A 25,022-nucleotide genomic window follows, 5' to 3' on the forward strand; every position below is an offset into this window, starting at 1 on the left:
AAATTGTTCTGATTGAGTAGGTTTACAAAGGAAAAAAGGCAAGTATTAAAACACTGAGATCTGAAGCAGGGTGGTTATACTGTTGGAACTGTTTTTATGCAAGTTCAACAGCTCTTGGAGGAATGGGCCATTCAAAATGTTTCTGCGTGGTGCCAAAGTTGCCTCATGGAAAATGAGATTTCATCTCCGTGGTGTTCTTCCTCTTTGGTGTGATTTAACAGACAGGAAAGAGCAGAAGGAAGACAATACAGAGATTCTTGCCTCGTTCTTATCTGCTTTGTTGACATGCTGTGAGCAAAGCTGGATATAGAGACAAGCCAGCGATGGCAGATGTAGGTCTCAGACTCTCGGGGGACCCTTCCTCATCCCGTTGCCTTTAGAGAAGACCACGAGAAGAGCAGCAGGAGGTGGCTGCTCAGAGCTGCTGCTGTGGGTGGCTCCAGAAGGGCAGCTGTGCCCTGGACGCTGCAACAGGGTCCTAATGGTCGTGTCTTGGCCTTGGGATGCTGCAGTACTTAAACCACAGGCTGCCAGCGCCTGTTCGGTCACACACAGCACAGCTCTTCCTCTGGAGTCATCACTTCAGCATGTTTTCATGGCTTAGGTGGGTCGCTTCCTGCGTTGGTCAGGGTCTGAAAAGCCTTTGCAGGAACCTAGCCTGTACAAACAGGCAAGTTACCATTTAGATTAGTTTGAGCCCTTCATGTTCTTCGGTCCCTTTACTTAGGTGGGAGGTGCAGCCTGCTTTTGCCACCGGTTGTTTTGCCTCACAGAGCTCCAGGCCGTTGTTTTCACACTAGGATGTGAGAAATGCATGCCAAGTGTTTGTATAGTAATAATATTATAGAAAGTACTTGCATCTGGTGACATTTTTCTCTCTAGAAACCAACATGCCATGCTCTAGAAGCTCCATTTGCAGTGTGCTGCCTGTTTGTTTCAAGCCATCTCCCACCTGTGTTTTTCAGATGCTGTGGGCAGGAATCAGCACCAAGACAGCCATGCCAAGACAACTGCATCATCCAGCAACAGGCTTGATGAGCCACCACACATCAGCCATCTCAGATGACGGGGATTTGGGCATCCAGCAGAACCCCCTCCAGTCCACAGAGAGCTGCTCAGTGCCTGACCCACCTTCGTGCCTTCCATCACTTGAAGGACTTGGTCTGGAGAGCAGCAGCATTGATTTAGAGAGAGATGCACCAGTGGAGGGAGCAGCGAGACCTGGGGACGTGGCTGCCAGTGAGGAAGGCTCCGAGGAGCTCATCTCCTCAGCTTCTGGTAGTAAACCAGGTACTCCTGAGGAGGAACAGCCACAGGGAAGCGTCCCAGGTCCAGCAGGATGCAATCCTGTCTGCCTCTGCCCAGCACCCAGCCAGAGCAGTGCCCACGGCTGCCCGTTTGTCCTTCGCCTGTCCAGCACTGGGGTTGAAGCACAGGGCAATCTTTCTCTGTTTTCTTCTTCCTTTTGACTCCGTTTCCTCCCAGGCTGCTCATCTGGGCAGGCAAGGGGCTCGCTGGGGACGAGTCAAGACCTATTCACCGCTGTGCCCATGGTTGTCTCGAGTAGTCTGACCCTCGTTTTAAGAGGTTTACTGTGAGCCTGTTTCACTGGAAGAGCATGTCACTTCTCTTTCAGGTTGATTTCCCCATATGTGGCTGGATTAACTCCTGCTTGCTGGTGGTTCTCTGCCTTGTTCTGGATTTGCCATTGAAAGGCAGTGGGGACCCTCCCAGCCGAGATGCTCTTGCTCTGGGATGAGGTGTGCTGCCCTCAAAGGCCATGTTCCAACTGCTCATTCCTTTTTCTCCCCCCATCTTGGCAAAATGTGTTCTCTTCGGTTTTACTGGCTCAGTCAGTCCCTCTGAACTAAGCTACTGGGCTTGTCTTTGAAGTCACAGTGACAAAGATTTCTCACTAAGTAACAGTTTATTCCTCTTTTAAGACCTTGCAAGGAATACTCTCCGCTGCCTTGCCAGTTAATGTAGCAATTTTCAACTTAAGCTACTTTTCCAAGCTCCGTAACAGTTGCTAAAATGGAGCTATTTATAATGGAAGCTGGTGGCAACCCTAATGATGCTCTTCAGTAACGACTGTGGGTTTCTTTATAGAGGAAAGCTGGAAAGAATACAGTTGCTTTTCTGTACTTGGGGTCTTTCTGGCATGCTCTTTCTTGAGGTTTGGGGTTTTTTTTCCATTCCTTTTTCTTTCTCTAAGGAATTTCTTTTCCTCTCATTTTATTTCATGCATTTGCCACTTCTGCATTTTAATGGAAGCCTGTCCTTGCTGGCACTGAAGGAGACCAGTCCAGCTTACGCCAGCCCCGGGCTCTGCCGGTTCCTGCCCATGGGGAAGGCTGGGGTGGCCAGCATCGTGCCTGGGAGAGAAACACCCATTTAATTTCTGGGATGCCATATCTCTGCCCTCAGAGAATCTGTACAGTTGGGTTCAACATCATAATAGGCTTTTTGTCAAACAGCACATTAATCACCTTGGGCTGCCTGGGGGGCTTTCCATGTCTGCCGCTGCCAAATGCATGTTGCGAAGCGCACAGGCTAACGTGCTCCAGGTTGGAATGTGCAGAGGGGACTGGCTTGTTCCAGCTCTCCTGAGCTTGACCTTCCCTGCTGCAGTGATGGGAGCTGATGAAGATGCTTGGCTGTGCCATCCCAGGCTTGCCAGCCTCTCCTGCTGCTCCCTGGCACCACTCACAGTGTCAGCACATGTAGGGAGCAACAAATCCTGTTTTCCTCCAGGTTAATGAAACAAAGTGGCCCCTTTCTTCCCTCCCCAAACTGCAGAAACCCCTCTGTTCCTGTCCATCCTCCTTTCCCAGCAGGTGAAGGAGAGACATTTCTGTTGCCCGTACTTGCTTCACAAATTTGGAAGCCAGGCTGAGAGCCCACCCTGGCATCAGCTGCTGTTTGGCATAAACTTAAGTGATTCAGTTCCAGTGGAACGCCAGGGCAGAGACAGACAGAACTGCTGGGTGCTGTAGCATTAGCAGGTGTGTGAGAGCTGGTTAATTCAAACCCATGGTGAATTTTATGGAAAACTGGGAATTCCCGTAGCAATGCTAATTTGTTACAGCAGTAGCTGGGCCATTAACTTTTGGCATTCTATGAAAAGATCAGTAGTGTGTGTCTGTCGTTTTCGAAGCATCATTCAGTCCCATACTCTCCTCTTTCAGAGAAGGCAGTTAGTGTGCAGTCTGAAAGCCTTCAGGCATGAGTTTCTTCTGCAAGTTTTAATAATGTCCATGATAGCAGCCTCTCCAGGTGCACTTTTCCCCAAAGAAAAGCTTTTCCCAGCGTTTCTGTTCATTGTTCCTCCAGAGACAGTTTAGTGGAGTCCTGGTCTTTACACGCGTGATGGTTTGTGAGCAGTGCCAGGTTTATCTCCCACCCGCCGGGAGCTGCAAACCCAAAGGGCTGGAGCCTCTGCGGACTCCCCCTTGCGAGAGGAGCGTGGAAGGACACAGGGCTCGGGCAGGGAGAGCAGAGGGATGCTGGCTCATGTGTGGAGTGGAAGAGGGGAACAAGCAGTGTAGTATCTTAGTTTATTCCCTATGCTACAATGCACTCCTTGGTCCTGCTAATGTTTTGGGAATAACTGATGATTGTTACTAATTTTACAGGACCAAAGCCGTGCCTGGGTAACGGGTGGACTCCCAAGGAGGTGAGCTGGGACATCAGCCCTGTGCTCCCAGTCCCTGCCAGCACCGAGGAGGTGATGCCGAGCGTGCCGCAGGGATCGGCCTCGCCAGCGGCAGGCTGGGAGCTGGGCAGCGATGCCCACGCTGAGGAAGACTCCCCAGCACACACACCAAACCCTCCCGTGGAGCAGGAGGAGCTGCCCTCGGTCAGCTCAGCGCCAGGCGGGTATGTCCTTGTGTGTTTTCTCTCTGCTGGTGCTCATCCATCAGCCTGTGCCCTGGAGGCTGCTTTCACAGTGTGGCTGAGGCAAACTTCTTGCCTATCTATTTAGTGTATCTGTAATAGTACTTACAGAGTATGTATCTATAATAGTACTTACAGTTTACTAATCAGTGTATTTTGTGTGAACTAAAATTTCCAGTTGGTTAAATTTCTTAAGCATTCTGTTTGGAAACAGAGTGAGAACAAGAGAAGGAATGAGGAAAGTGCCATGTGGACACCTGGCTTGTCCTCTGCTGTCCTGTCAAAGTGGAGGGGGTTTATTGCCAACAACCTCCGTACCAGCGTACTGGCTGTAGTGTCAGTCATATTTGGGCTTTTGGCTTTGCAGCACCCTTGTAAGACAGGGAAGCACATCTCCATCCTGGTGGGGCAGTGCCCACCATGAGATGGTCCATGGAGCTTGCCCAGGTCACAGGGAAGGGCTGGCTTCGGTCCCTCGCCATATTCAAACAGCCCCATGCCAACTGCTGCTTTCCCTTCCTGGCTCCCCACTTTGTCCTGCTGCATTGCTGCAGGAGCATCCCTTCTGCTTCTATCTCCTGTCTTAGTTCTTCTAAAAGTCTGTTTGCCACCGGTTCCTTCTGCAGTGCTCCATGTCCACATCCCTTCACCCCAGCTCATCCTGCTGCTGCCTGACCACACAGTTTTGTGACCTCTGACTGCTGCCTTGCTCCTGCCTGCTCTCCCTCAGCAGCACACTTCTGTTCCCTTGTCCCCTGCATCTTCCTCACCAGCATTTTCCTGCCTCCAGGCACAACAGATGTTGAAGGAAGCCTTTTCTGCAGGAATGTGCTGTCTTCCAGCGGGTGCTGCTCCCCTTGGGACTCCCTGCCTTGTGCCAGCACTGTTCATGTGCAGAGCACCCCTAGCTGGAGCAGTTAGCTAGATGGAGGGCGGTTAGGTGGTGGCTGTGCGTTGGGGAAGGACCATGTACAGAAGAAATCGGTGTTTTCACCCCTGGAGAATAAGATGTATTCTTGTGCTCATTGGGTTTTGGTTTGTTTCCTCTTTGGCTGGTGGCAGCTTAACACATCTGTTCTTCCTGCACTCATGGTCACCTTGTCTTAGGTGCTGATTTCAATATTAGTTTGTATTTGAATAGGTTGAGCAGAAACTCACAGCCATCAATATGCACTTGTGTAACTTTATCATGTCCCGTTTGCATCAGGCTGTTGCTTGCTATGGAAACATCATCTAATTTACATCTAAATAGCTTTTACCCAGTGTTTCTGCTGTAACCACCTGTTAACCAGAGCACCTCGCAGGGAAGCTGCTGCTGGAGGAGTCCAGCTGAGCACGGGCAGGTTAACCTTTTGTTCTCTCCCGCGGTCCATGAGTGATGGAAACACTGTGCAATGCTCTTGAGGCCCAGGTACGTTACACAAAAGGTTTTGCTGCTCGCGTTATCTCCAGAGCACGCCTGAAACCTGAACGTGGCGTTTTCCTCTGCATTATGCCAAGCTGAATGCCTCTGGTTCTCAAGGCCATGGAAGCGGGATCGCCGCCGTGAGCTGCTCCTGCAGGGAAGATACAAGTTTTAATGTGTTTTACCTGAGACTTAAACCACAGATAAGCTTTCAGAAGTGACAGGTATGGAAGGTCTTGTGGAGGGGAAGCTGCCTTCTGTTGTGCTGATCAGGTGGGCTTTCCAAGTCCCTCTTCCCAATGCCCATGAAATCCAGTGTGCACGCTGGAGGCTTGCAGAATAATTCAGGAGCTGAAAACCTTGGGGAGAAGCTTCCAAGCTGTCAGTACACAAACTTCAATTACATGAATTACACCAACTATGAAATGCAACTTTTCTAGGCCTGAATTTATCATGCCACAGCTTCACAAAATGAGTGATCTCACAGGTCTTGCAGTGACCCTTCAGTCCTTGTGGGTTTTCATCTTACAAAATTCCTGTGCTGGCTGAAGAAATGTGCTGAAATTATGCAGAACTCTGCGTCTTTGTCATCCGAAACTGCAGTATCTGTAGCTTGAACTCTGCCACTGCAGCAGTGTGGCTGCTGCCGCGTTCACATGGAGCACAGTTCCCTTGCCTGTTGTCCTGGGGCCATTCCTGCACTTCTGCTGTATGGTTTGAAATCAGTGCAGGTGATGGAGCTGGAAGGAGCTCTCGTGTTAGAGGCTGCAGCTTACTCAAGAGGCAAAGCAAAGCCATTGTTGCCTGTCAGAAGTCACAAGTTTGTCTTTTGGAGAAAATGTCTTTCCTGCTTTACTGCAGAGATCCCATTCTCTTTTATCAAGTTTTGGGGGTTTCCCCCCACCCCTGTAAGTGTTTGCAGGATGTATTTCACCTCTGGGTGAGGTCAGCCTAGTTTCAAAGTGCCTTCTCTGGCTGGAAGAACGGTCATTGTGATAACGTGGTTGAGCTGTTAACCAAGTGAAGGTGATGCTGCTGTGAAAGGTTGTTTAGCATAAGGTTTGTGCCTTGGTTGCAGTTCATAGGAGGATGCTGCAGTTCTGCTACTTTTGTTATTAAAAATACTGACCTTTGCCAAACCACTCCAGTGATTCTGAGCACTGGTGGGTGCTGCACTGATCACAGGCTGTCCACGTGTGTTTCAGGCTCACCCTGCCTGCTCAGACCCCTGCGAGAGCCTGGGCTCTGTGTTCTGCCCTGTTTTCAGCCCGGGAGCGTGCTGTGAGCAGGGGCTTTGCCTGGCTTGGAGCAGCCCCGTGGAGGCACCCGAGCTGCCTCCCACCACATGAGGCCTCCCCATAGCTCCGGTCCTCAGCTGCTTGTTGCTGGTCTGAGCTGGAGGTGAAAGGCTCTGTCTCCTCTCACCATTCCTTGCAGCATCCAGCCCTTTCTTTAAGGGCTTAAACCCAAGGAGCGGGAGGTGTGGGGGGAAGAGGGTCTCTGAGAATTAGTGCAGAGAAAGATGATGACTATTTTAAGGCCTGTGCTGAGGGGGTGGAAAAAGGCAGAGCTTATGCCTGTGCTGCTTCAGCTGCATTGAAGAGGACTTAGCACAGATGGATTGTGCATTACAAAATGTAACACATAATTCAAGCTGTCAGCTTAATCAGACTGTTTCCAGGAAGCAACCTGTAAAAGAGAAGGACCTCTTGTTTGCTGACCTCTGATCCGTAGCCTGCTGCAGATTGTCATACATTTTGTTTTGCTTTATATTGGTGTCCCTTCCTTCCCCTTCCCTTTTTATTATTGTATCCCTCTCGAGTGGCACCCTGGAAGGACCACCCAGTGGGAGGAAAACAATGGGAAACGAGCCGACCGCTGAAATACAGGGTTTGTGAGACTGGGGGGAAAGAAAAAGCGCTGTTTAACTGCATATGTGATCTCCCTGGCATTGTTTTGCTTATTAAATGTCTAGGAAACTCGGCTAAACACGCCGCAGCTCCCACTTAATTGTTCACTGTTGCCCCACAGGGAAACGCAACTTTGGGTACAGCTTAACACGATTGAAATGACCCAAGTTTTGGCGCAGGGAGCTCGTCACTGGAGGGAGTGTAACCGGGGTTAGCTGTATAAACGTGGCAGCTTCTGCGTGGTGGGGAAGAAAGAAAACAAATCTTCCTTGAGGCCAGGCCCAGCTGGGGCGTTGCTGGTGGAGACCTGGCCTGGAAAGACCCCAACAAAGCGGGCAGCCGGCCTGGACCTGAATAGCCATTTACACCTCTGTGCAAGGATTAGCCTGCTGCATTGTTTCAATGTCTTAAGTCCTCATTTGCATCATTATAGAGGTGCAGCTTCATCACAGCCCCTCTGAGGTCCCAGTTATGTCCCCATACCTGTAGGTGGTCACCAGATTTGTTGCGATGGTGGAGGTGAAGGAATTAAGCCCCTAGGCGTGGGGGTGATTTCAATGCGGTGCCTCAGGCCCTGGCTGATTTTTGGAAGCCTTATTTGCTCATGTGCTTGCCTTTTTTTCCCCCTTCCTACAGAGCTCAGGAAGCAGCGTGGTTTGTGCCGTTGCTTTGCTTTGAAAAGCTAAAATGAGGGTGTGTGTTTCCAGCTGGTGTGATGGGAATGCATTTAAGTACCTGTCCAACAACAACCACTTCAAACCCTGTTTGCTGTCCCTCCGCAGCTCCCATGGGATGCTGGCAGCCCTCTCCCGTGCACTGGAGCTCATAGAAGACATGGTGAGGACGAGCCCCCGGCGCCAGGCACTGTATCAGGGCAAGCACGTGGTGACACTGGAGCTGCTCAGGTTAATGCTGCTTCCCCCCAGAGCAGGCGGCCCCGGGGGCAGGCAGTGCGTCCTCGCACCTCACCCCCTCCCTGGGTTCTTGCCCATACGGGCAGCGTGAGGCCTGTGGTGGTTTTGCTGTTGACTCCACACGCTTCTGACTGCGTTGAGGTGAGCAGTGGCGAGAGGCCGTTACCCAGCAGCTTTGCAGGAGCCGGGTCCTCGCTGCTGCGGTGACAAATGGCCGGTGCAAAGAGCACGCAGGCTCCTGCAAACAAACGTTGCTAAGAGGCCTCCCTCCCCTCCCGCCGCTTTACTGTCATCAGGGAGCTGAAATATGGCACTTAGAAGAACATCGGCAAATTACTGCAACAAATACTCTTCCCTAAACGTAGCACTTTCTGCAGCCTTGCTCCACACATCCCTTCAGTGAAGTAAATACTGATTTCCAAGAACGGGAGCATCCCCCCAGCTAGGCATGCTAGTATGGTTTACTGAGGTAGACAGCAGTAACCAGACAGGTAATTTCTTCTTCGAGGTAAAAGAGCAAAGAGAATCACCAAACCCCATGTGTTAACAACCCCAGGGTTAGAGAGCCCTCATCGTCCCTCTGCAGCACGGGCTTTTCATTCCAACAGCTGGGAATGGCTTTGTAATTTTATTTAAAACTGTATGTCAGGCTCCATAAACTGGGATTAAACAGGTCCCTGAGGGAACCTGTGTAGGTTCCTCTCTCCCTGTCAAACGCAGAGGTGTGAGATTGAACCTGGTGTTTCCTAAGGGCTGAGTTTGACCTCCCTCTTGCAGAGAGCGTTGTCACAGATGCTTGTCCCTCTGGGCTGTCCCGTTTGCCAGGAGGGGTGGTACACGTTCTGCCTCCAAAGCCATGCTGCCGACTGGGTTTAAATAGCCACTGCATTAATACCTGCTTCATTTTGTAGCTTTTGTAACGGGGCCGTCAGGCTGAAAGACGGCGACCTTGAAGCATGCGAAGCTGTCGTCCTTCATCAGCTTCGGGCTTCCTTACAGAGCACGCTGAATGGCTGCCTCCTACCTGAGAACACGCTCCGTGCTCAAGGCAGAGCGGAGGATGAAGAGCAAAGCAGGTATCGCAGACCCAAACCTTGCCTGTGGGGATGATGAACATTCTTTTCTTTCCTCCCCAGCTGTGCTCTGGGGCAGAGAAAGCGGCCCCGGGGCCACACCTCGATCGCACTGGGACGGAAAGATGTCTGAGTGCTGCTCTTTGTGCATCTCGGCAGCAGCGTGCGGCTCGCAGTGAGGGCATTAAACAAATGCATGTTTCCCTTTCCATTCGGTGGTGGTGAATCTCGCTGCTCCGGGCAGCGCTCGGGCCGGGTACCCCATCTTGCCCATTGGCAGCATCCCCCACCCCAGGCTGCTGCAGCAGGGAGGGAAACCATTAACTTCAGAGACCTCTCAGCCAGTAATTTGTGTGATCTGGAGCGCGAGGCTCGGGCACGTAAGGACGGGGTGTAATTTTGAGAAGCAAATTATTTTCCTGTGAAGCAGAAGATGCATATAGCCTTTAAAAACAATAAACCACCGTTACTCAAAGTGGGCTTTTTCTTTCCTGTGCATTTGCCACAAGGACAAGTGAAAATTGATTTATTTTTTTTTAAGGTCTCTTTAATGCAGTAATGAAAACAATTTCCATTCTTTCTTACTTAGCTTCTGTCTAGACCTTCCTCCCTGTTAGAGGCTCAGCAATGCTCAAGTGTTAGCAGGATCGGGGCACTTGTGAGCACTGAAGAATGGTCTATTTAACTATAGCTGGTTCTGCTTTTGAGGCTGATATGCCTGCGAGCACTAATACCTTGTTGTATCTCCTGAATGGTTTCTTGGGGACAAACACTTGTGGAGTTAATTGGAATTCACTCCTCTGTTTATCAAACTTCATTGGAGCAACTGGAAAAACAAACATCTTTGGCAAACAGGATGGCAGTGTTTGTATTTTCTGCGTTGAAGGAAAAGGCACTTGCTCAAAGCCAATGAAATGATTATTAAAATAGAAAAGACAAGAAGATGCTGAGCAGAGCACCTCATGGAGTGAGTGAGGTGTGTCCAAGCTGGGACTAGGGGCTGTGGGAAGGGTTTAATGTCTCCTGATCCTGAGTTTCAAGATGGGCCCGGGGTCAGAGACGATGGGATGGTCCCTGCCCATCCTCCCCGTGGTTGTGGAAGTCACGGCTTACTTCTTACGTCTTCCACTTGGAACATTTTTAAAAGAAAAGGTGTGAATTAAGGGCAAAATGTGCAAAGGCTTTTCCCAGTGCACACTGACCAGGTAAATTAGTGTGGTGCCTGTGTGAGTCTGGTGTGCATGGGGTGTCCCACTAACAGTGCTTGGGTTTCTTCCTCAGGCCGGAGCAGCGGTGGGACATGGACATGCTGCGGGCTTGCCTGAGCAACCATGCCCTCTTCCTGAGAAGGCACCAGGTTCAGCTCCCGGAAGACGTGTCGGAGATGTTCGAAAGCCTGTTGGCACAAGACAGCCAGGTTGGGGCTTGCATCTAATGATACTTGAATCAATGACACCAGAGGCTGATTTGCACTGCTAAGGCGAGCGGGCCCTGTTTAGCTGCTAATGCAATCCAGAGAGGGGGCTTTAAGGGGAAGGACAAGCAGGCTGTGCTCATTAATCAGCCTTGGAGATGGTTAGGAGGTGGGCAAGGAGAGAGTGCAGGTTCTTCAGTTGTCTCAGGGCAAATACGTACAGCTCTGCATCCCACAAAGAAAACAGTCTCCAAGAGGGTGTCTGTTTTCCACCCTTCAAACCAGTTATTTAAACAAGCCCACACGTTTGCTGTGGTGTGAATTCATCACAAGGCTTCTATCATCTGTCTTTCTCTGTGGCTTAGTAGCTTTTTATCATGCATGATGTATTTTACTATTTATTTCTTTTAAGGAGAGTTATGTTTGGTAGCCTGAATACGCAGAGAGCTTTACAAATAGCAGCCTGCTCATGTATTTTTAAACATTAACACGAAAGGTTATAAACTAGATCTTTCAAACCCAGACAAAGTAAAAAATATTTTGCCTCTAATGTTTAATGAGAAATCCAAGAGCAGCTGGAGCTGCTTTTACTATAGTCTAGTTTTAATAGCATTTGGAGCAAATAATGAAGATGGATAGAATATTTTAGTCACTTACCCACTTTCAATTATAGCAGGGTAACTTCTCTTTCTCTGTGTGGGTAAGTCATTTGTATTCTGTCCTTAAAACAGTCAGTCAAGTAGAAGAGATGAGCAAGGAACGTAGCACTGTGCTGGCGACAGAAACAAATACATCCATTTATAATTGCATGTAAAAACTTTTACAAAGTCAAAGCTCAGTAACACGAGCTTTATGGGTGAATATGTGCAGCAATAATCTGTTTACTGCTACGTGTTACTGTGGCCCACATGCATTTAACATTTAGATTGCCTATTAAGTGGATCCAGTCAATTAAATGTAATGCCAGGATCTATCCTCTACTTTGAAACACTTCATTTCCAAGCACATTGCACAGAATAGGGTAAGAGAATCATAGACTGGTTTGGGTTGAAGGGACCTTAAAGCTCCTCCAGCTCCAACCCCTGCCACGGGCAGGGACACCTTCCACTAGAGCAGGTTGCTCCAAGCCCCTGTGTCCAACGTGGCCTTGAACACTGCCAGGGATGGGGCAGCCACAGCTTCTCTGGGCACCCTGTGCCAGCGCCTCAGCACCCTCACAGGGAAGAGCTTCTGCCTCAGAGCTCATCTCAGTCTCCCCTCTGGCAGGTTAAAGCTCCCCTTTGTCTCTTATCACTAAATTATGCCTGCCTTCTATTCTCTTGCATCTTAGCTGCTTGTTCACGCCAAGAAACTTCCCATATATGAAGTTTAATAGGAAGAAAGATCTTGGCAAGCTATTTGCGTAAGACTAGAAGTTGCCATTCTGGGCTCCTGAATAAATATGGATTTATGAGGAAGGGGCAGATGCAGGAGAATAAAAGTTTCTCATGAGTCCAGAATGTTTTGGCTTGAAGCTGCTCCATGTTCTCGGGTCAGGACATGTAAACTAAGTTGCAGAACCTGGAGTCCTCATCGCTGCAGGATTGTTGTTTCACTAAACAATTAGATAATTAGAAAAAAATGTTCTTGATTTTTCAAGTCCATATTTTGTGGTTTTATTTTCTAATCAGAGGAACACTCTCCAAGTAAAGCAGAGATATGAAGGATGCCCAGAAGCCTTTGGTGTTCTTTGTGAAATATGAAGTGCCAGGAAGGTGTTTTCTGCTGCTCTCAGGAGCTCTGTAAAGCCACACGCAGCACTTCACACGGGTGGAGAATATAACCTGGGAAGTGCTTCCTTTATTTTAAGCCTGCTCTTAACTCAGCCACGTTTATAGTCAGTTCTGCTCCCTGTAAAGGTACTGGCTTCCAACTTAAATTTCTTACGTCAAAAATAGGCTTAGCTATGAAGGTTTGAGTAGTGCCACTGCAGACAGTTGTGTACGCTGCCAGGAGAGAACAAACTTTTCCAGCTTGTGGGAGTGACATGGGAGCTGGACTGGGCTCAGGCTACCTCTGGCGAGCTGTGCCTCAGGCTCCCTGCCCTCAGGTTGATCACTCCCACTGTTGTTTTAAGCTGCAGTTGTTGCTGATGCTTTGGTTAACTTGCCTTACTGCTGTGTGCTGGAAGGGAGAGGTTTCTTCTCAGGCTGTTGGGGTGTATTTGACGCACCCTTCCATTTGCTTACCCTGACTGTGGGGAGAGTCTCCAGAAAGCCTAGTGATTAACGGAACAGTTCAGAGTTGGTGTCACTTCATGGCAGAATTGCAACTCCTGAGCTAGCACCAATTTAACTTGGAGGTAATTTACCCTCTAACAAAACCACCCTGGAAACAGATTACAGCGTGAAGTATAGATTAGCCTAAATGTGTGTTGGAAACTGCTACAGACCAAGGATAATAGTGCTGTGGCTATTTTTGTTTCTAATGCTGCAGGCTCTGCCGGGGTGGAGAGAGGCCCTTCCAGAAGAGAGTGGGGACAGGTCATCTACTCAGAGTAATGAATCCTCATGCAGCTTGTCATGCACCCCAAACGATGGCGGGGAAACAGAGGAGGCAGAACACGCTCCCGGGCTCGCCGGCACGGGAGGACAAGGTAACAAGTGTGCGAAGGGCCGGCTGTGTGCTCAGAGGTGTTGTCCTTCCCTGGGTATTTCCATCCAAATCGGCTCTATTATAGCCACTGGTAAGGGGGATTTTCTTAAATATATCATTCATTGTTACTTAAAATGAGCAATGCCCATCGTGGCTATTTTGTCTGCAAGCCTTGTGACTGTTAATAAAATGGATCTAGAGGTGTTCATGTATCTAAAAACCATCTACGTTTAGAAATGGTGGGGTATATTCATTGCCTTTTACTATAAAGCCAGACCACAGACAAATTCTCAAAACTCAGAGGGTTAGGTGCTGGCTCTGAGGTGAACACGCTTGTGAAAACCCAGTTAATTTCTTTAGATAAGGAAGTAATATATTAGCCTGGTGTAATAACGGCAACGGCGGCTGGCTCGGGCTGCTGTCGGAGCATCCCTTACATCAAAGTCCAGAAGAGACAGGCAATTAGGTTGCAGTGCTCTTTGCACAGCAAATGTAAACAGCTTCAGGCCTCCTAAATTCACGCGACTTTTATCCGCGGAGGAGACGGAGGCTTTGATTTAAGCTCCTTTTCCATGGCGGGTGTGATAAACGCTGCCGCACGAGGCCGCAGCGTTATTGCGGGTTGTTTGTTTCCTAAATCCCATCAGGTCTTAAATCATTTCAGACATTTGGGTAGCTTGTCCTTTTCCCTGGAAGCTACAGAGAGGCAGCGCAGCCGCGCATGCGAGCAAAGTTCACAGTAGGTGCCTCTTTTAAGGGCGGTAATGGATAGTTTAGATCAATAAACAAGAGATAACAAAAGTGAGAAATTAAAGGGAGTAGGGCTTAAAAGCAACCAAACCAGTCTGATCACTGCCACTTTGAAATGTGTTTCATTATGGTGTGTTCACATCCAGGAGTCGCAAGCTGGTGTGAAGATGAGAGCAAGGAGAAAAGTGCAGTCGAAAAGATTCCTATTACAGGTAAAAGCAATGGCTGCATATTAACCTCAAACCCCTTATTCAACTCTACTAGATCGTCCAAACATTGGCATTTCAGTGCTTTGGGGCTGCTAATAGTGAGTAAATTCAGCTACTACATACTGAGCGCAAAGATTAAACATAAGATCATAAACTCCATGCTTATGTTAACTTACACCAAGACGGACAATAACCAGCACCCATTTAATTCTTTGTAATCATGTTCTACATTTAAACCACACGAACATCCTGTCATTTAGCTTTTCAGGTCCTGCTATCAGTGTTACAAAGGTCAGTCTCCATGGGGAAGATCCAGTAATTATATGGCAAACTACAGATGTTTCTGATTTGATTCTTTTCTTTTCTGGAGTAATTGAATGTGTATCATTAGAATAAGCGCAGGGAAAGCCCTGCTAGCCAGGGAGCTGCTGCTGCTGCAGAGGCTGCCTGATAACACTGTGTTTTTAGCAGTAAGGTTTTATCAAGTCTGGTTCAGGTCCTCCTGCAGCAGATGTATGAGCCTTGCTCAGGATCGATCCTGGTGTCCCTGCTTTTGGGGCCGGGGTATCAGTAATACATCAGTATTCAGGGCAGGGCTCTTGGTGATGAGTCTCAATTAGCTTTTGCCTGATCTTTGTGCAGTGGGAGCTGCTTCCTTACAAATGTTGATGTTTGGCTAAATATGGATGGATGCAGGTGTGTGCTCACTAGAGAGGTGCGAGGGCATCTGCTCGTGCAGCGCTCGCTGTTGCTTCTCTGCTCCTGCACAGCTTGAGAGCAGCCTGTCTTTCAGAGAGCAGTTCATCCCCCTGTAGAGGTTTTCCTCTGCTGCCTTTTGAGCCTAATTTGCAGCTTAAATGTAAAAATGTGCTGCTTGCATTCCTGAATTATCCTGCAGCAATAATATTCCTGGGTTAGCTCAATAAAACTTAGATTTTGTTTTTTTTCCCAGAGAGTAGAATGTTTCCATTTCCCTGCTTCTTAACATGTCCTGCAGTCACACATGGCCATGTATTTTAAAACATGGATTGCACTGATGTTCAGAGGAATTAAAGCCACTTAAATCTCTCTTCATGAAACAAACCCCACTTTTCAGTAGAAAATTAATCTTGGGATTGGTTCCATTTTGTTTGTAATTTAAGAGGCCTGGGGTTTAAGTAAGTTCCCTAAACTGCAGAGTGCCAGGAAGAACAGTGTTGGGAATGGCAGCTCCCTCCACATAGTGCCATCACTAGTACTATGGTTTTTTCAGGAGAACTCAGGAGCTTTTGGGTTTGGATCTCCAGAGCTGCCAGAGCTTTTGGTTTGCATCTCCTCACCCTGAACATTACAGCTTACCAGTATTGGGTTTAGCTGTGGTTTTGTGTAGCAGTTTGTCAGGGAGTTCTCTATTGCAGCTTTTCCTGCTGGGGCCCCCAATAGCCTGTGCATCAGGCTGCTGTGTTGGGTGCCAAAAGCCAAGCAATGATAAGCATTCCCTTCCCCACTTCTCCTGTTGCTTTCTCCCTATCTGAAACACCGAAACCAGTAATTCCAGTTTAAAATGGCTCTCTCTGAGCCTGCTTTATCTGCTGTGCCCGTGCAGGCTCCCATAGCCGCAGTCGCGCTCTCTGCGAGGGAAGCTTTTCACAGCTCACTTGAAAGCGAAGTTGCTCCTTTCAGTTGCGATTCATCTTCAGCCCGTGATCTGCTCTGGGTTTCTCATTCTCTCCTGGCTCCTCACCCTTCCAGCCTGTCGCTTGTCTCCTTTTTCTCATCATTATTTGCTGTAGACCGTGCCCCTGGAGCTCTGAAGTTGTTCACTGCCTAAATAGAGGCAGCATCTCTGCACGTCGTCCTTTGGGCTCAGAAGACTTGTGTGAGGGTTTGACTTAGTGATTTTGGATCAGCCGATGTTTAAAGTCCATTCTATACACGATCATTTGGCTGTACAACTTTTTCTAAGTTAAGGGATAGAAATTTGGGGTGTTTTTTCAGTACTTGCTGCATTCTCTAAGGGCTGCAAGTGTTGGTTTGAAGTGGGGGAAACCCTGGAGTTCTGGGGTTTTGATGGACTTCATGTGAGAGCTGGCTGGGTGTGCCTCCAAGCAGCCTTCTGTGGTGGCACTTTGCGAGTGCTGCTGTAGTTTTGGGTTATTTTATTGTGTTACAGGAAAAAAAGAATCAAGATGTTGATTTAATTGAATAGTCTGTCAGTGGTTTGAGGAAAGCCATGTTGTGGTAACTGACTGTAACAGGATTATATCCTGTGCATGGCCTCACCCAGAGAGGAGCTGGCAATTAATAGCAACCTCATTCTATACCAGGTTACATGAGGATAGAGGAAGAGATGGGGGCTCATTCTCATTTCCTTCCTGGATGCTTTGGTTTTTTATCATGGGAAGTCATGTAGAAGAAATTGTTTGGCTTTTTTGCCATTCCTGAGGTAGGCAAATAATGTGAGATTAAAAAGAGAGGATAAAATCCATTATTCTTTTTGTTGGATTACTTTAAGTCTCATTTATGAGTAGGATGCTGGTGATTTTACTGAAGGGGCACATTTAAGTCTTTAACAAAATGAGATTCTCTCTCCCCTTCATTTATGTCTTTGATTTAAATAGATGTTAAAGCTATAAAGCATTTGAATAAAAATAGTGTTACTGCTCCGCTCATCAGGCTTCTCTTCCATGACATCTTGAATATCACCTTCCAGGTGGAAAATCTCTAATGTAGAAATAAGGAGGAAGAACCCTCTTAAGATGAAAAAGGAAAGTGAGCCGTTCTGTCTGTGTCATAAGGGAATATGAAGAGCACAAATCCAACTTTGCTTTCCCTTTTAGGTCACCTTTAATGAGGCAATAATGCTGCCAAGGCTTTCCCCATGCCCACCGGCCTTCCTGGTGAGGTCCTGCTTTGAGCTGGAAGTTAAAGGTTCCCGAGGTTCCACCTGGAGTGTGATAATAAAGGCATTCACAGGTCTACCCAACTTTTCACTTCACTGGATACCAGCCCATTCACAACGGCTGTTAAGATGAGAGTTCCTCTGATGAATCACTATGTTGTGGTCTGACAGAACCCCCTTGGGATCTGGAGCAGGGATTGCGAGCAGGAGGTTGAACCGTTTGGTGAAGTTGGTTTGGATTATGTACTCCAGGAGGTGATATTTTACACTGCTGAAGTTCCTGAAAGGCCTCAGGGTCTTTTTATAGTTAGGAATTCCAGGTGAAAATCCTTCTTCAATCTTTAAACAGAGGCAGCAGCTTGTTGTTTAGTGTGGAGAAGGGAAGGCTCAGGGAGGACCTTAACGCTCTCTCCAACTACCTGACAGGAGGATGGAGCCAGGAGGGGGCTGGTCTCTGCTCCCAAGGAACAAGGGATGGCACAAGAGTAACCGGCCTCAAGCTGCCCCAGGGCAGGTTTAGCTGGAGCTGAGGAACAATTCCTTGCCCAGAGGGTGCTCAGGCATTGGAACAGGCTGCCCAGGGCAGGGCTGGAGTCACCGTCCCTGCAAGTGTTCACAGCCCGTGGAGCCGAGGCCTCAGTGCCAGGGGTTAGTGGTGGCCTTGGCAGGGCTGGGAATGGTTGGACTGGATGAGCTGAAAGGGCTTTTCCAGCCTGGCTGATTCTGTGATTCTAGGAGTATTCTCACTGGATGGATTGCTCCACAGGGATTTCCCAAGTGTGCTGGTCAGCCGGCAGTCTGCTCTTGAGAGGACAGTGTCCTGTGTTGCTATTGCAATGAGAGTACTTGTACCTTTTTTTCCACCGAAGGGAGGTGGGGAGATGCGTGTTGGTGGTTGCCCGGCTGCTGGTCTTCAGTGGCTGCACTGCTTCTGCCACGTTTTAATTTGGAGGGTTTTCCCACACATTTGCTCTCCAAAGAGCACATCCTTCTGTCAGGTTTGCAGTGGGCCTTTATCTTCTCTGTTCACAAGGGTTCTGCTTTACTGCAGGGGAGATCGGTGAGTACAGGAGCCAGTGTAGAGCCAGCACTGTCACCGCTGGTCCCAGGGCAGAGGCACACGTGGTGGCTGTGTGTGTGCTGGCAGTGGCACAGCAGCTGACAGCCCACTTCAATCCTGTGTAGCTCTTTGTTGGTGATCAGCAAGTGCAGCAATTGGTGTTAATGAGGTGGAGGAGCCTGTTCAGATAAAGCTCCTCTGGGCAGGAACTGCCGTTAGTTTCCCATTTCTGTACAGGACCTAGAGCCCAGGCCTGCCTCAGAGTGCCACTGTGAAGCCACTGCTTCAGAGTATGGATGCAGTAACCACGGCCAAGGTAAACTATACAGCCACACAGCTTGCAGGCTCAGCTGGTCTGATAACATTCCTTTCAGGGCATTCTTGGCTTTCAAGTCTAGTGAGAGCCAAAATACCCAAGCCACTATTTTACTGGTGGTAAAAGCACAGGGAGAAAGCAAAGTTCTTTTTGGTGCAGGCTCTCACTCCTATACAGGAGGAAGATACAGATACGTGTCTGGGTTGAGTCTGTGAAAGGTCTTTTGCCCTCCAACTACCTCCATTTGCATATGGGATTATTGATTCTTTTATTCGAAATGATGGCTGATAGCCCCTTACAGCTTTTGGGCAGCATACAAAGTGCTCATGCTCTCCTGGTAGAGCAGCATCTACTATCCTACAGCTTGCTTATGTGCTTTGTGGCTTGGGTTGAAGATGTCAGATCTGCTCCCAAGCTGAGGGGCCGTGTATGAACACGGTGGTATTTGTCTTTTCCCAGTCTGCATTTTAAAACCCAGCAACCTCGTGGATCACCTTTCCCATTCCCAGGCAGACAGAGGCAAGCACTGCTCGTGGAAAGATGATTTGGTGTTGGTGTCTGCAGGTAACTCCTCTGTGCTGGGACTCCAGCTTTAATGCTGAGTTTGGTGTTTGAAGCGTGGGCTTCTTCCTCTGTGAGAGAGGCAGCACCATTAGCAAGACATAAACTTTGCAAGTACAAGGCCAAGAGCTTTCTTACCTCTCTGTCACACCACTTCTTTAGCTGCTGTGTTTGGTGTAAGGTGGTTGATGCCGCAGCCTAGGCCATAGGGAGAACACATGGAGAAAACAGTGCTGGTACAGTATGTTCTGGTTAAAGATCACTTTAACTGCTCAGCAGAACAGGATAATAGTGGTTCATTGTGCAATGACAGGGGCTTTTCCTGGAATTGTTGCCTTATGAAGAAACCTGCACCCGTTTTGTTCAGCACGGACTTGTGAAAGCTGCCGTGAGAGCTGCTCCGGCCCCACATGATTAATTCAAAGGTGGAAAGGGCAGAGTATTTTGAATTAATTTTTAATGAACAGTGGTATTGCAGATCCTCTGCTGGTTCTGAGGGGAAGGTGCGTAGGGAGGAAGGCGGGAGGAGAGCAGTGTCACCTGGGGCACCCCAGCTCCCCTTCTGCTGCAGTATCGCATGGGATTAGGAACTTTCCATTATTAACATCCCAGTTTGGGCTTGAAGACTGGGTTTTATCAAGCTTGTGCAGTTGTGTGTGTGCAGTCCGGGCTGGCTGTTCAGACAGCTTCAACCCGTGCACCCACCTTGCTTCTGGGGTGCATCTAGAACTCAGAGCTGACGGTGCACTGAGGACAATCCTTGCAAAACCCACACAGGAAGCGAACATCGAGCAGATGGCATCTGCCCTTGACCTGGTGTAGCAAGAACTCAGTGAATTCAGACAGGCAGGGAGAGGTGCTTTTAGCAAGGCTGTGCACAGGCAGGAGGCATCAGGAGATGGCCATCAGGAGCCGCTGCTCTGCAGCAGCGCTCTCGCAGCCCTCCTCTCGCTTCTGCTTCCCAGTGCCTCCGCTCCCTGCGGAGTGAGTTCTGCGGCACTGGCAGTCCCTTTGTCCGGGGGGTTCATCTGCTCGCTGCTGATGTGCTCAAAACCCACCTTTTCCCTTTTTTTTCCCCTTGTTACTCGGTGCGTGTTTCTTGCCAGGGCTGTGGTGTTGTGCTGTGTGCTCAGTGCCCAGCCCGCAGCAGGGAGGCTGTGCCCGGCTGTTTCAGCACGGCAAGTTAGGTGCTTCTCACAGACATGCATCTAACAGATGCAAACAACAGGAACACACACACCACAGAACAAAAACATCTTTCTGAGCCGACTTGCCTGTAACCTAAAGCACAGTGGTCAGTTTCATGAAGGAAATGCACTGCTCTGAGTAAGGGGTTTATGGTGTGATGTAGCTTTATCAGGAGCAAAGTGCCTGAGAGTTTTCTCTCCTAGCAGAGGATTTCTTGTATCTGCTCTTCATTGCCCTGCTCATTGCACCAGTCACTTGCACGTTCTCACACTAGTTTGTTGCTGCTGGTTTTGTTGTCAGTGCTGCCTGTCTGTAACGGAGGCTCTTCCTTGGCGTGGGCATGTTGAAGGCACAGGGCTTGAGTGGATCAGTGGGGTAAGAGGAGGTAAGAGCCAGGCTATTGCTCAGCACACAGCAGTGGTCGCTGCACGCTGACTACCTACGTGCTGTAACGCACTTTGTGGGTGCCACAGCCACACAGGCTTTGCAGGGACATGAGCTGGTGGGCTTAGGAGGTCTCAGAGGATCTCCCATTCCTGTAGGGAGCATAGGATGTAAGTCAGTACAGAGATGCTCAAGGGAAACAACTGGACTGATCGGCAAGGCAGTCTGGTTTAACTAAGGCAGGAGTGGGGACTGATAGCCCAGCAATGCGTTACAACTGACAGGTAGGGCAGAGCTGGGCTCTGAAGGGTCTTACTAGTGAAGAACAAGTAGTTTGTGTTAGTTTGATGTTGTGAAGGAAGGGGAGCCAGTGCAGGCATGGACAGCTTCGGGGAATGGCCTTTGGAGGCTGCTGTATGTGCAAAAGCCCGAAGAAGAGCTGCACACAACAGTTTCGGTAGAGCTGGCAAGACCTGGGCTTTGAAGTGCCAACTGGGAAGGTGAGGTGGGTTTGCCAGGGTCAAAGATGGGCTCCGTGTCCCTGCCTGGAGGGATGGGAAGAGCCTTCAATGGGAAGATGAAGTTACTCATGCACAGGTTGCAGCGCTCCCCAGAGCTTGCAGGCATGTTCCTGCTGCAGGGGATCCATTGACAGCGAGCTGGGTATCGGGTCCCGACTGAGGTGGGGTTCCCAGGCCCAGAGTGGGGCAAGGGGAAGGCTTTGAGAGGCACAGGTCAGATGCAGCCACTTAACCGATGCGCTAACACCCTCTGAAGCCACCACCCGCTCCTTCCCAGCTCTCTGCCTGTCATTGGGAAGGAGGAAAAGCATTCAGCCCATTAACAGGCTGTTAATAAGGTGGATGTGTCCCTCTACTTGTGCAGGGCCGAAATGGGAAGGGTGGCTGGAGCTGATGCTCTGTGCAGAGGCCATTTGCTTCATGTTCTCCTTCTCCACACAAGGAGCAAGCCATGCACACACTGGAGCCACGTCTGAGGACACACATAACTGGATTTTGAATGTTTGCAGAGCCTGTGGCCTGTAGTGTCTGTTTGAGGGGCACGACTGGCTTTGTGCAAGGCCTCCTTGAGGCAGAGCCTGCTCCATCCCCAGGCAAGAAGCGAGCACATAACGTCAACCACATTGTGTGTTGTAGTTTGAACCAGTGCATGAGGAGCCCTGAAAAATACACCTATGTGAAGTGCTGGAGTGAAAAGCAGTTTCTGGGAGATCTGACTTGATGAGGTTACATTTGGCCTTTTCACTTTCCCAAAGCAATGTACAAACAAGTGTTAATATTCATTCCTTTGTGGTCAGTGGTCTCTCAGCACAAGCCCGCTTCGCTCCGTCTTGCACTAAGACATCTTCCCTGATCTCCACAGGTCTCTGCTCCCCTGCATGAGGACATCATAGGGAAGGGCAGGGGCATGGTTCCTTTTTCCCCCTTTTCTCATTGTTTCCTTCCTGTCCTTGATTCCGTTTTTCCCCCGTGCATCCCTGGGAAGCAGCCGGACTTTGTCCCACAGGCAGCACATTGCTGCCAGTGCAGCCCCAGTGCCTGCGCTCTGCCACCTCCTGCACCGCTCAGACATGCTGCACCTCTTTGGCGGAAGCACCCGAGTCTGAGCAGGATTTGTGCTGCTGACATCCAAGCACAGCACAGTGTGATCCGCTGCAGCGGGCTCCTCACCAGTGAAAGCAGGGTCCGAGATGCACAGAAATACTGAATGCTGCTGGGATGGAGCTAAGTTGGTGACAATCGGGGCTTGTTTGTAATGTCAGTGCTGTAGATATATACATGCAAAGTAGCCTTTTAAAGCGGGATTTGAGCATCGTGTCCTTTGGAAATGAGCACAAAGATGAGCAATTGTACGATCCCAGTGAATGAATTCATTTACCTCTTCTTTTTAAATCAGTCTCTACAGAATGAGATACACAGAGCGGAGGGGAAGGAAAGAAAGGGAAGCGTGGATAAAAGATTGTGGGATAGTTGGGGATTTGGCTGTGTAAGTCATAAAAACCCCAAGATTTGTGTCTCCCCAACACAGCTCTAATTCAAGAGAATGGTTGAAAATACTGATCTGTCAAATAATACATAGAACTGTAACTATCCAAAACAGTCTGTGTTTGAGGGGAAGGAGAATAAAAAGAGCCTCGCCTCCTGCTTAACTGAAGTGATGAGAACTTGGGGATTAAAAAAGAAACAAGTAGAAAGAGCCCAGAAATCCTTTAAGTTTTGTTGAAAGTTCCCATGACACAATTCAGCTCTTCAGAGAACCTGTGTTTGCTCTTTCTTCCAAAATGAGGTAAAACATGCAAAACCAGCACTATGTACAAGAAATCATCATCAGGCAACTTCATCATAGCAAGGAGGTCTTGTGTTGTGTGGGTTGAACTGATTTCCCCTAAATCAGGAGCAGACAGCCTTGAGGCAGGACCGGAGCTGCATGGTACATGCTCTTCTCTGGATTTTGGTGTTGACCCATTCCATGAACCTACTGGGAAGTGAGTGTGTTGCTGCGGTGGCTGCAGGCTGCTGCGCGGCCCAGCCAGCCTTAGCTGAACACTCAGATCCTGTGTTTCTACCCAACAGGTTGGGATGTTGGTTATAACGGTTCCAAAGCAAGAGAAAGCCAAGAAACACAGTCGGAAACTAGTCCCTCGTCGAGCCAAAGTCTTCCCTTGTCAAGGTAAAGTTGTGAAATCCTGTGTCATTTAAATGCTTCTCACAGCGAGAAACGCCATCAGAAAAGGGCTGGAGCTCTGATTATTTGATTTCTTCACTCGAGCCCGGGTTAAGGTTTGTATTTATGTTTATTTACTAGAACATCTTCAACTTGGGTGCACCTCAGAAAATATTTGTGCCAAAGCCAAGGCTTGTTTTGCAGCTGTTGTTTTCCCATTTTCAGACTCAATTGACATCTCAGTGAACCACGAACGAGCCAGTCCAGCTGCTTTCAGCAGGGCTGCTCAGGGGCCAGACAATGGGAGTTGTCAGGAGAGGGGCAGACAGAGAACAGAAAGTCCTCAGGAAATAAAGTGGTGGGTTTCTCTCCGTGTGTCTGAGATGTGAACTCGCTGTAACTGGATAACGCTTCCCATGGGTTTGGGGGTTTTATATTTGATACTGGCGTAGTTGTATTATTTTCTTGCTTTCAAACCAAGTATGTTTAATTAATGGCCTCACATGTACCTAAAGGGCACAGTTTGGTCTTTTTTTTTCCTCCCTTTTTTTTGTTGGAAGCTGGTTTGTGTGTGTGTGTGTTAAACTGCAGCCGTTCCCTTGGGTCTCTGGGCAGTTCGTTGGACATTCCCCGTGTTCTTCATTGGCATGTAACAGGAATCAAAGAGCAGCAATCAAATTAGTGGTCAAGAAGCAGCAGAAAATGGGATAGAACACGGGCAGCTCATGAAATACTGGCTGGGCTTTAGATGCTTATCTGCTCGTGTGAGAACAGCCTGATGAGTGCTGCTGCTGCTGCACAGCTCCTGGTCTGAAACTGCCACTACCAGCACTGGGGAAGAGACTTTAAAGCTTTCTGATGAAATTTGAACTCCTGTTTGTATACCCCTTTCAGTAGCTTGTTTTGATGCTGGTATCAACGAGGCCAGTTCAGTTTTGTAAGCGCTGGTGTGCAGTTGTGTGAAAATCACAGGATTTCTGTCCTTCTCCAAGAGCAGTAAACACAAGCTGGAACATGGTGTGGATGAATGGCATTCCTTTTCTTTTCTTACCTGTTTTAAGGCAAATTTAATGATTGTAACATTTTTTTCTCCCCCCCCCCCCCCCTTCGTTTTTAAGTTTTCTGGAGCTTTGTTTGAGAATAATGTTCCAAACGATACAACCTAACGCTGTGAAATGCAGGGCTGCTCCTGTAGATGAATTTTTAAGTGCTGGATGTTACTCATTCACTAAGTGGCTGGACAGGGACAGCAGGAAGAGAAGGATCAGGCCCTGAGGAGCTTTCTGCCAGGATCCTGAAGCAAATCTATAGAATAGAAAATTAACTAGTTTTTGTATTAAAAGGAGAACGTCTCCCAGCTTTGTCCCTGCGGCTCCTGCGCTGCTCAGTAACGATGCATTCAGGGACTTCGCATCTTGGATGCTGTTCACGTGGAGTAAATGTTTTTACTGCTTCAAATTCTTATTTGTGATAGATTATAAAATATTTCTGCCCTATCATTTCACACCATTCAGTGCTGAGAAGCAGCACACTGCATGCGCTGATACGTGATGATGCTGCTTTAAAGAAAGAAATCTCCTGCAGCGGCTTAAAGTTGGCTTTTCCCAATGAGTCGCCAAGACTGCAGCCTTCCAAAGGGGAAGTTCAGCAGCAGCCCTTCCTTTGGGAACGCTGGCACCCTCTCTGCGGGGAGGGAAGCTGTGCAAGCGGTGGGGACGAGGAGGAGCGGGCAGGGCGGGCG

The 25,022-nt window shown here is 48.8% G+C and overlaps 1 protein-coding gene across 1 annotated transcript in view; it reads left to right on the forward strand.

The window, feature by feature from the left end:
- Positions 1–25,022, forward strand: part of KIZ (kizuna centrosomal protein) — a 44,484-nt gene that overhangs the window by 11,386 nt on the left and 8,076 nt on the right. Inside the window, exons 6-13 of the mRNA XM_010012109.1 lie at positions 966–1,329; positions 3,636–3,879; positions 7,995–8,117; positions 9,038–9,202; positions 10,481–10,616; positions 13,089–13,248; positions 14,144–14,209; positions 23,191–23,287. Coding sequence (XP_010010411.1) covers positions 966–1,329; positions 3,636–3,879; positions 7,995–8,117; positions 9,038–9,202; positions 10,481–10,616; positions 13,089–13,248; positions 14,144–14,209; positions 23,191–23,287 — 1,355 coding nt within the window. The remainder of the gene's footprint in view (positions 1–965; positions 1,330–3,635; positions 3,880–7,994; positions 8,118–9,037; positions 9,203–10,480; positions 10,617–13,088; positions 13,249–14,143; positions 14,210–23,190; positions 23,288–25,022) is intronic.

Source organism: Nestor notabilis, unplaced genomic scaffold, assembly GCF_000696875.1.
Source record: "Nestor notabilis isolate BGI_N333 unplaced genomic scaffold, ASM69687v1 scaffold18460, whole genome shotgun sequence".
NCBI classification, from domain to species: Eukaryota; Metazoa; Chordata; class Aves; order Psittaciformes; family Psittacidae; genus Nestor; species Nestor notabilis.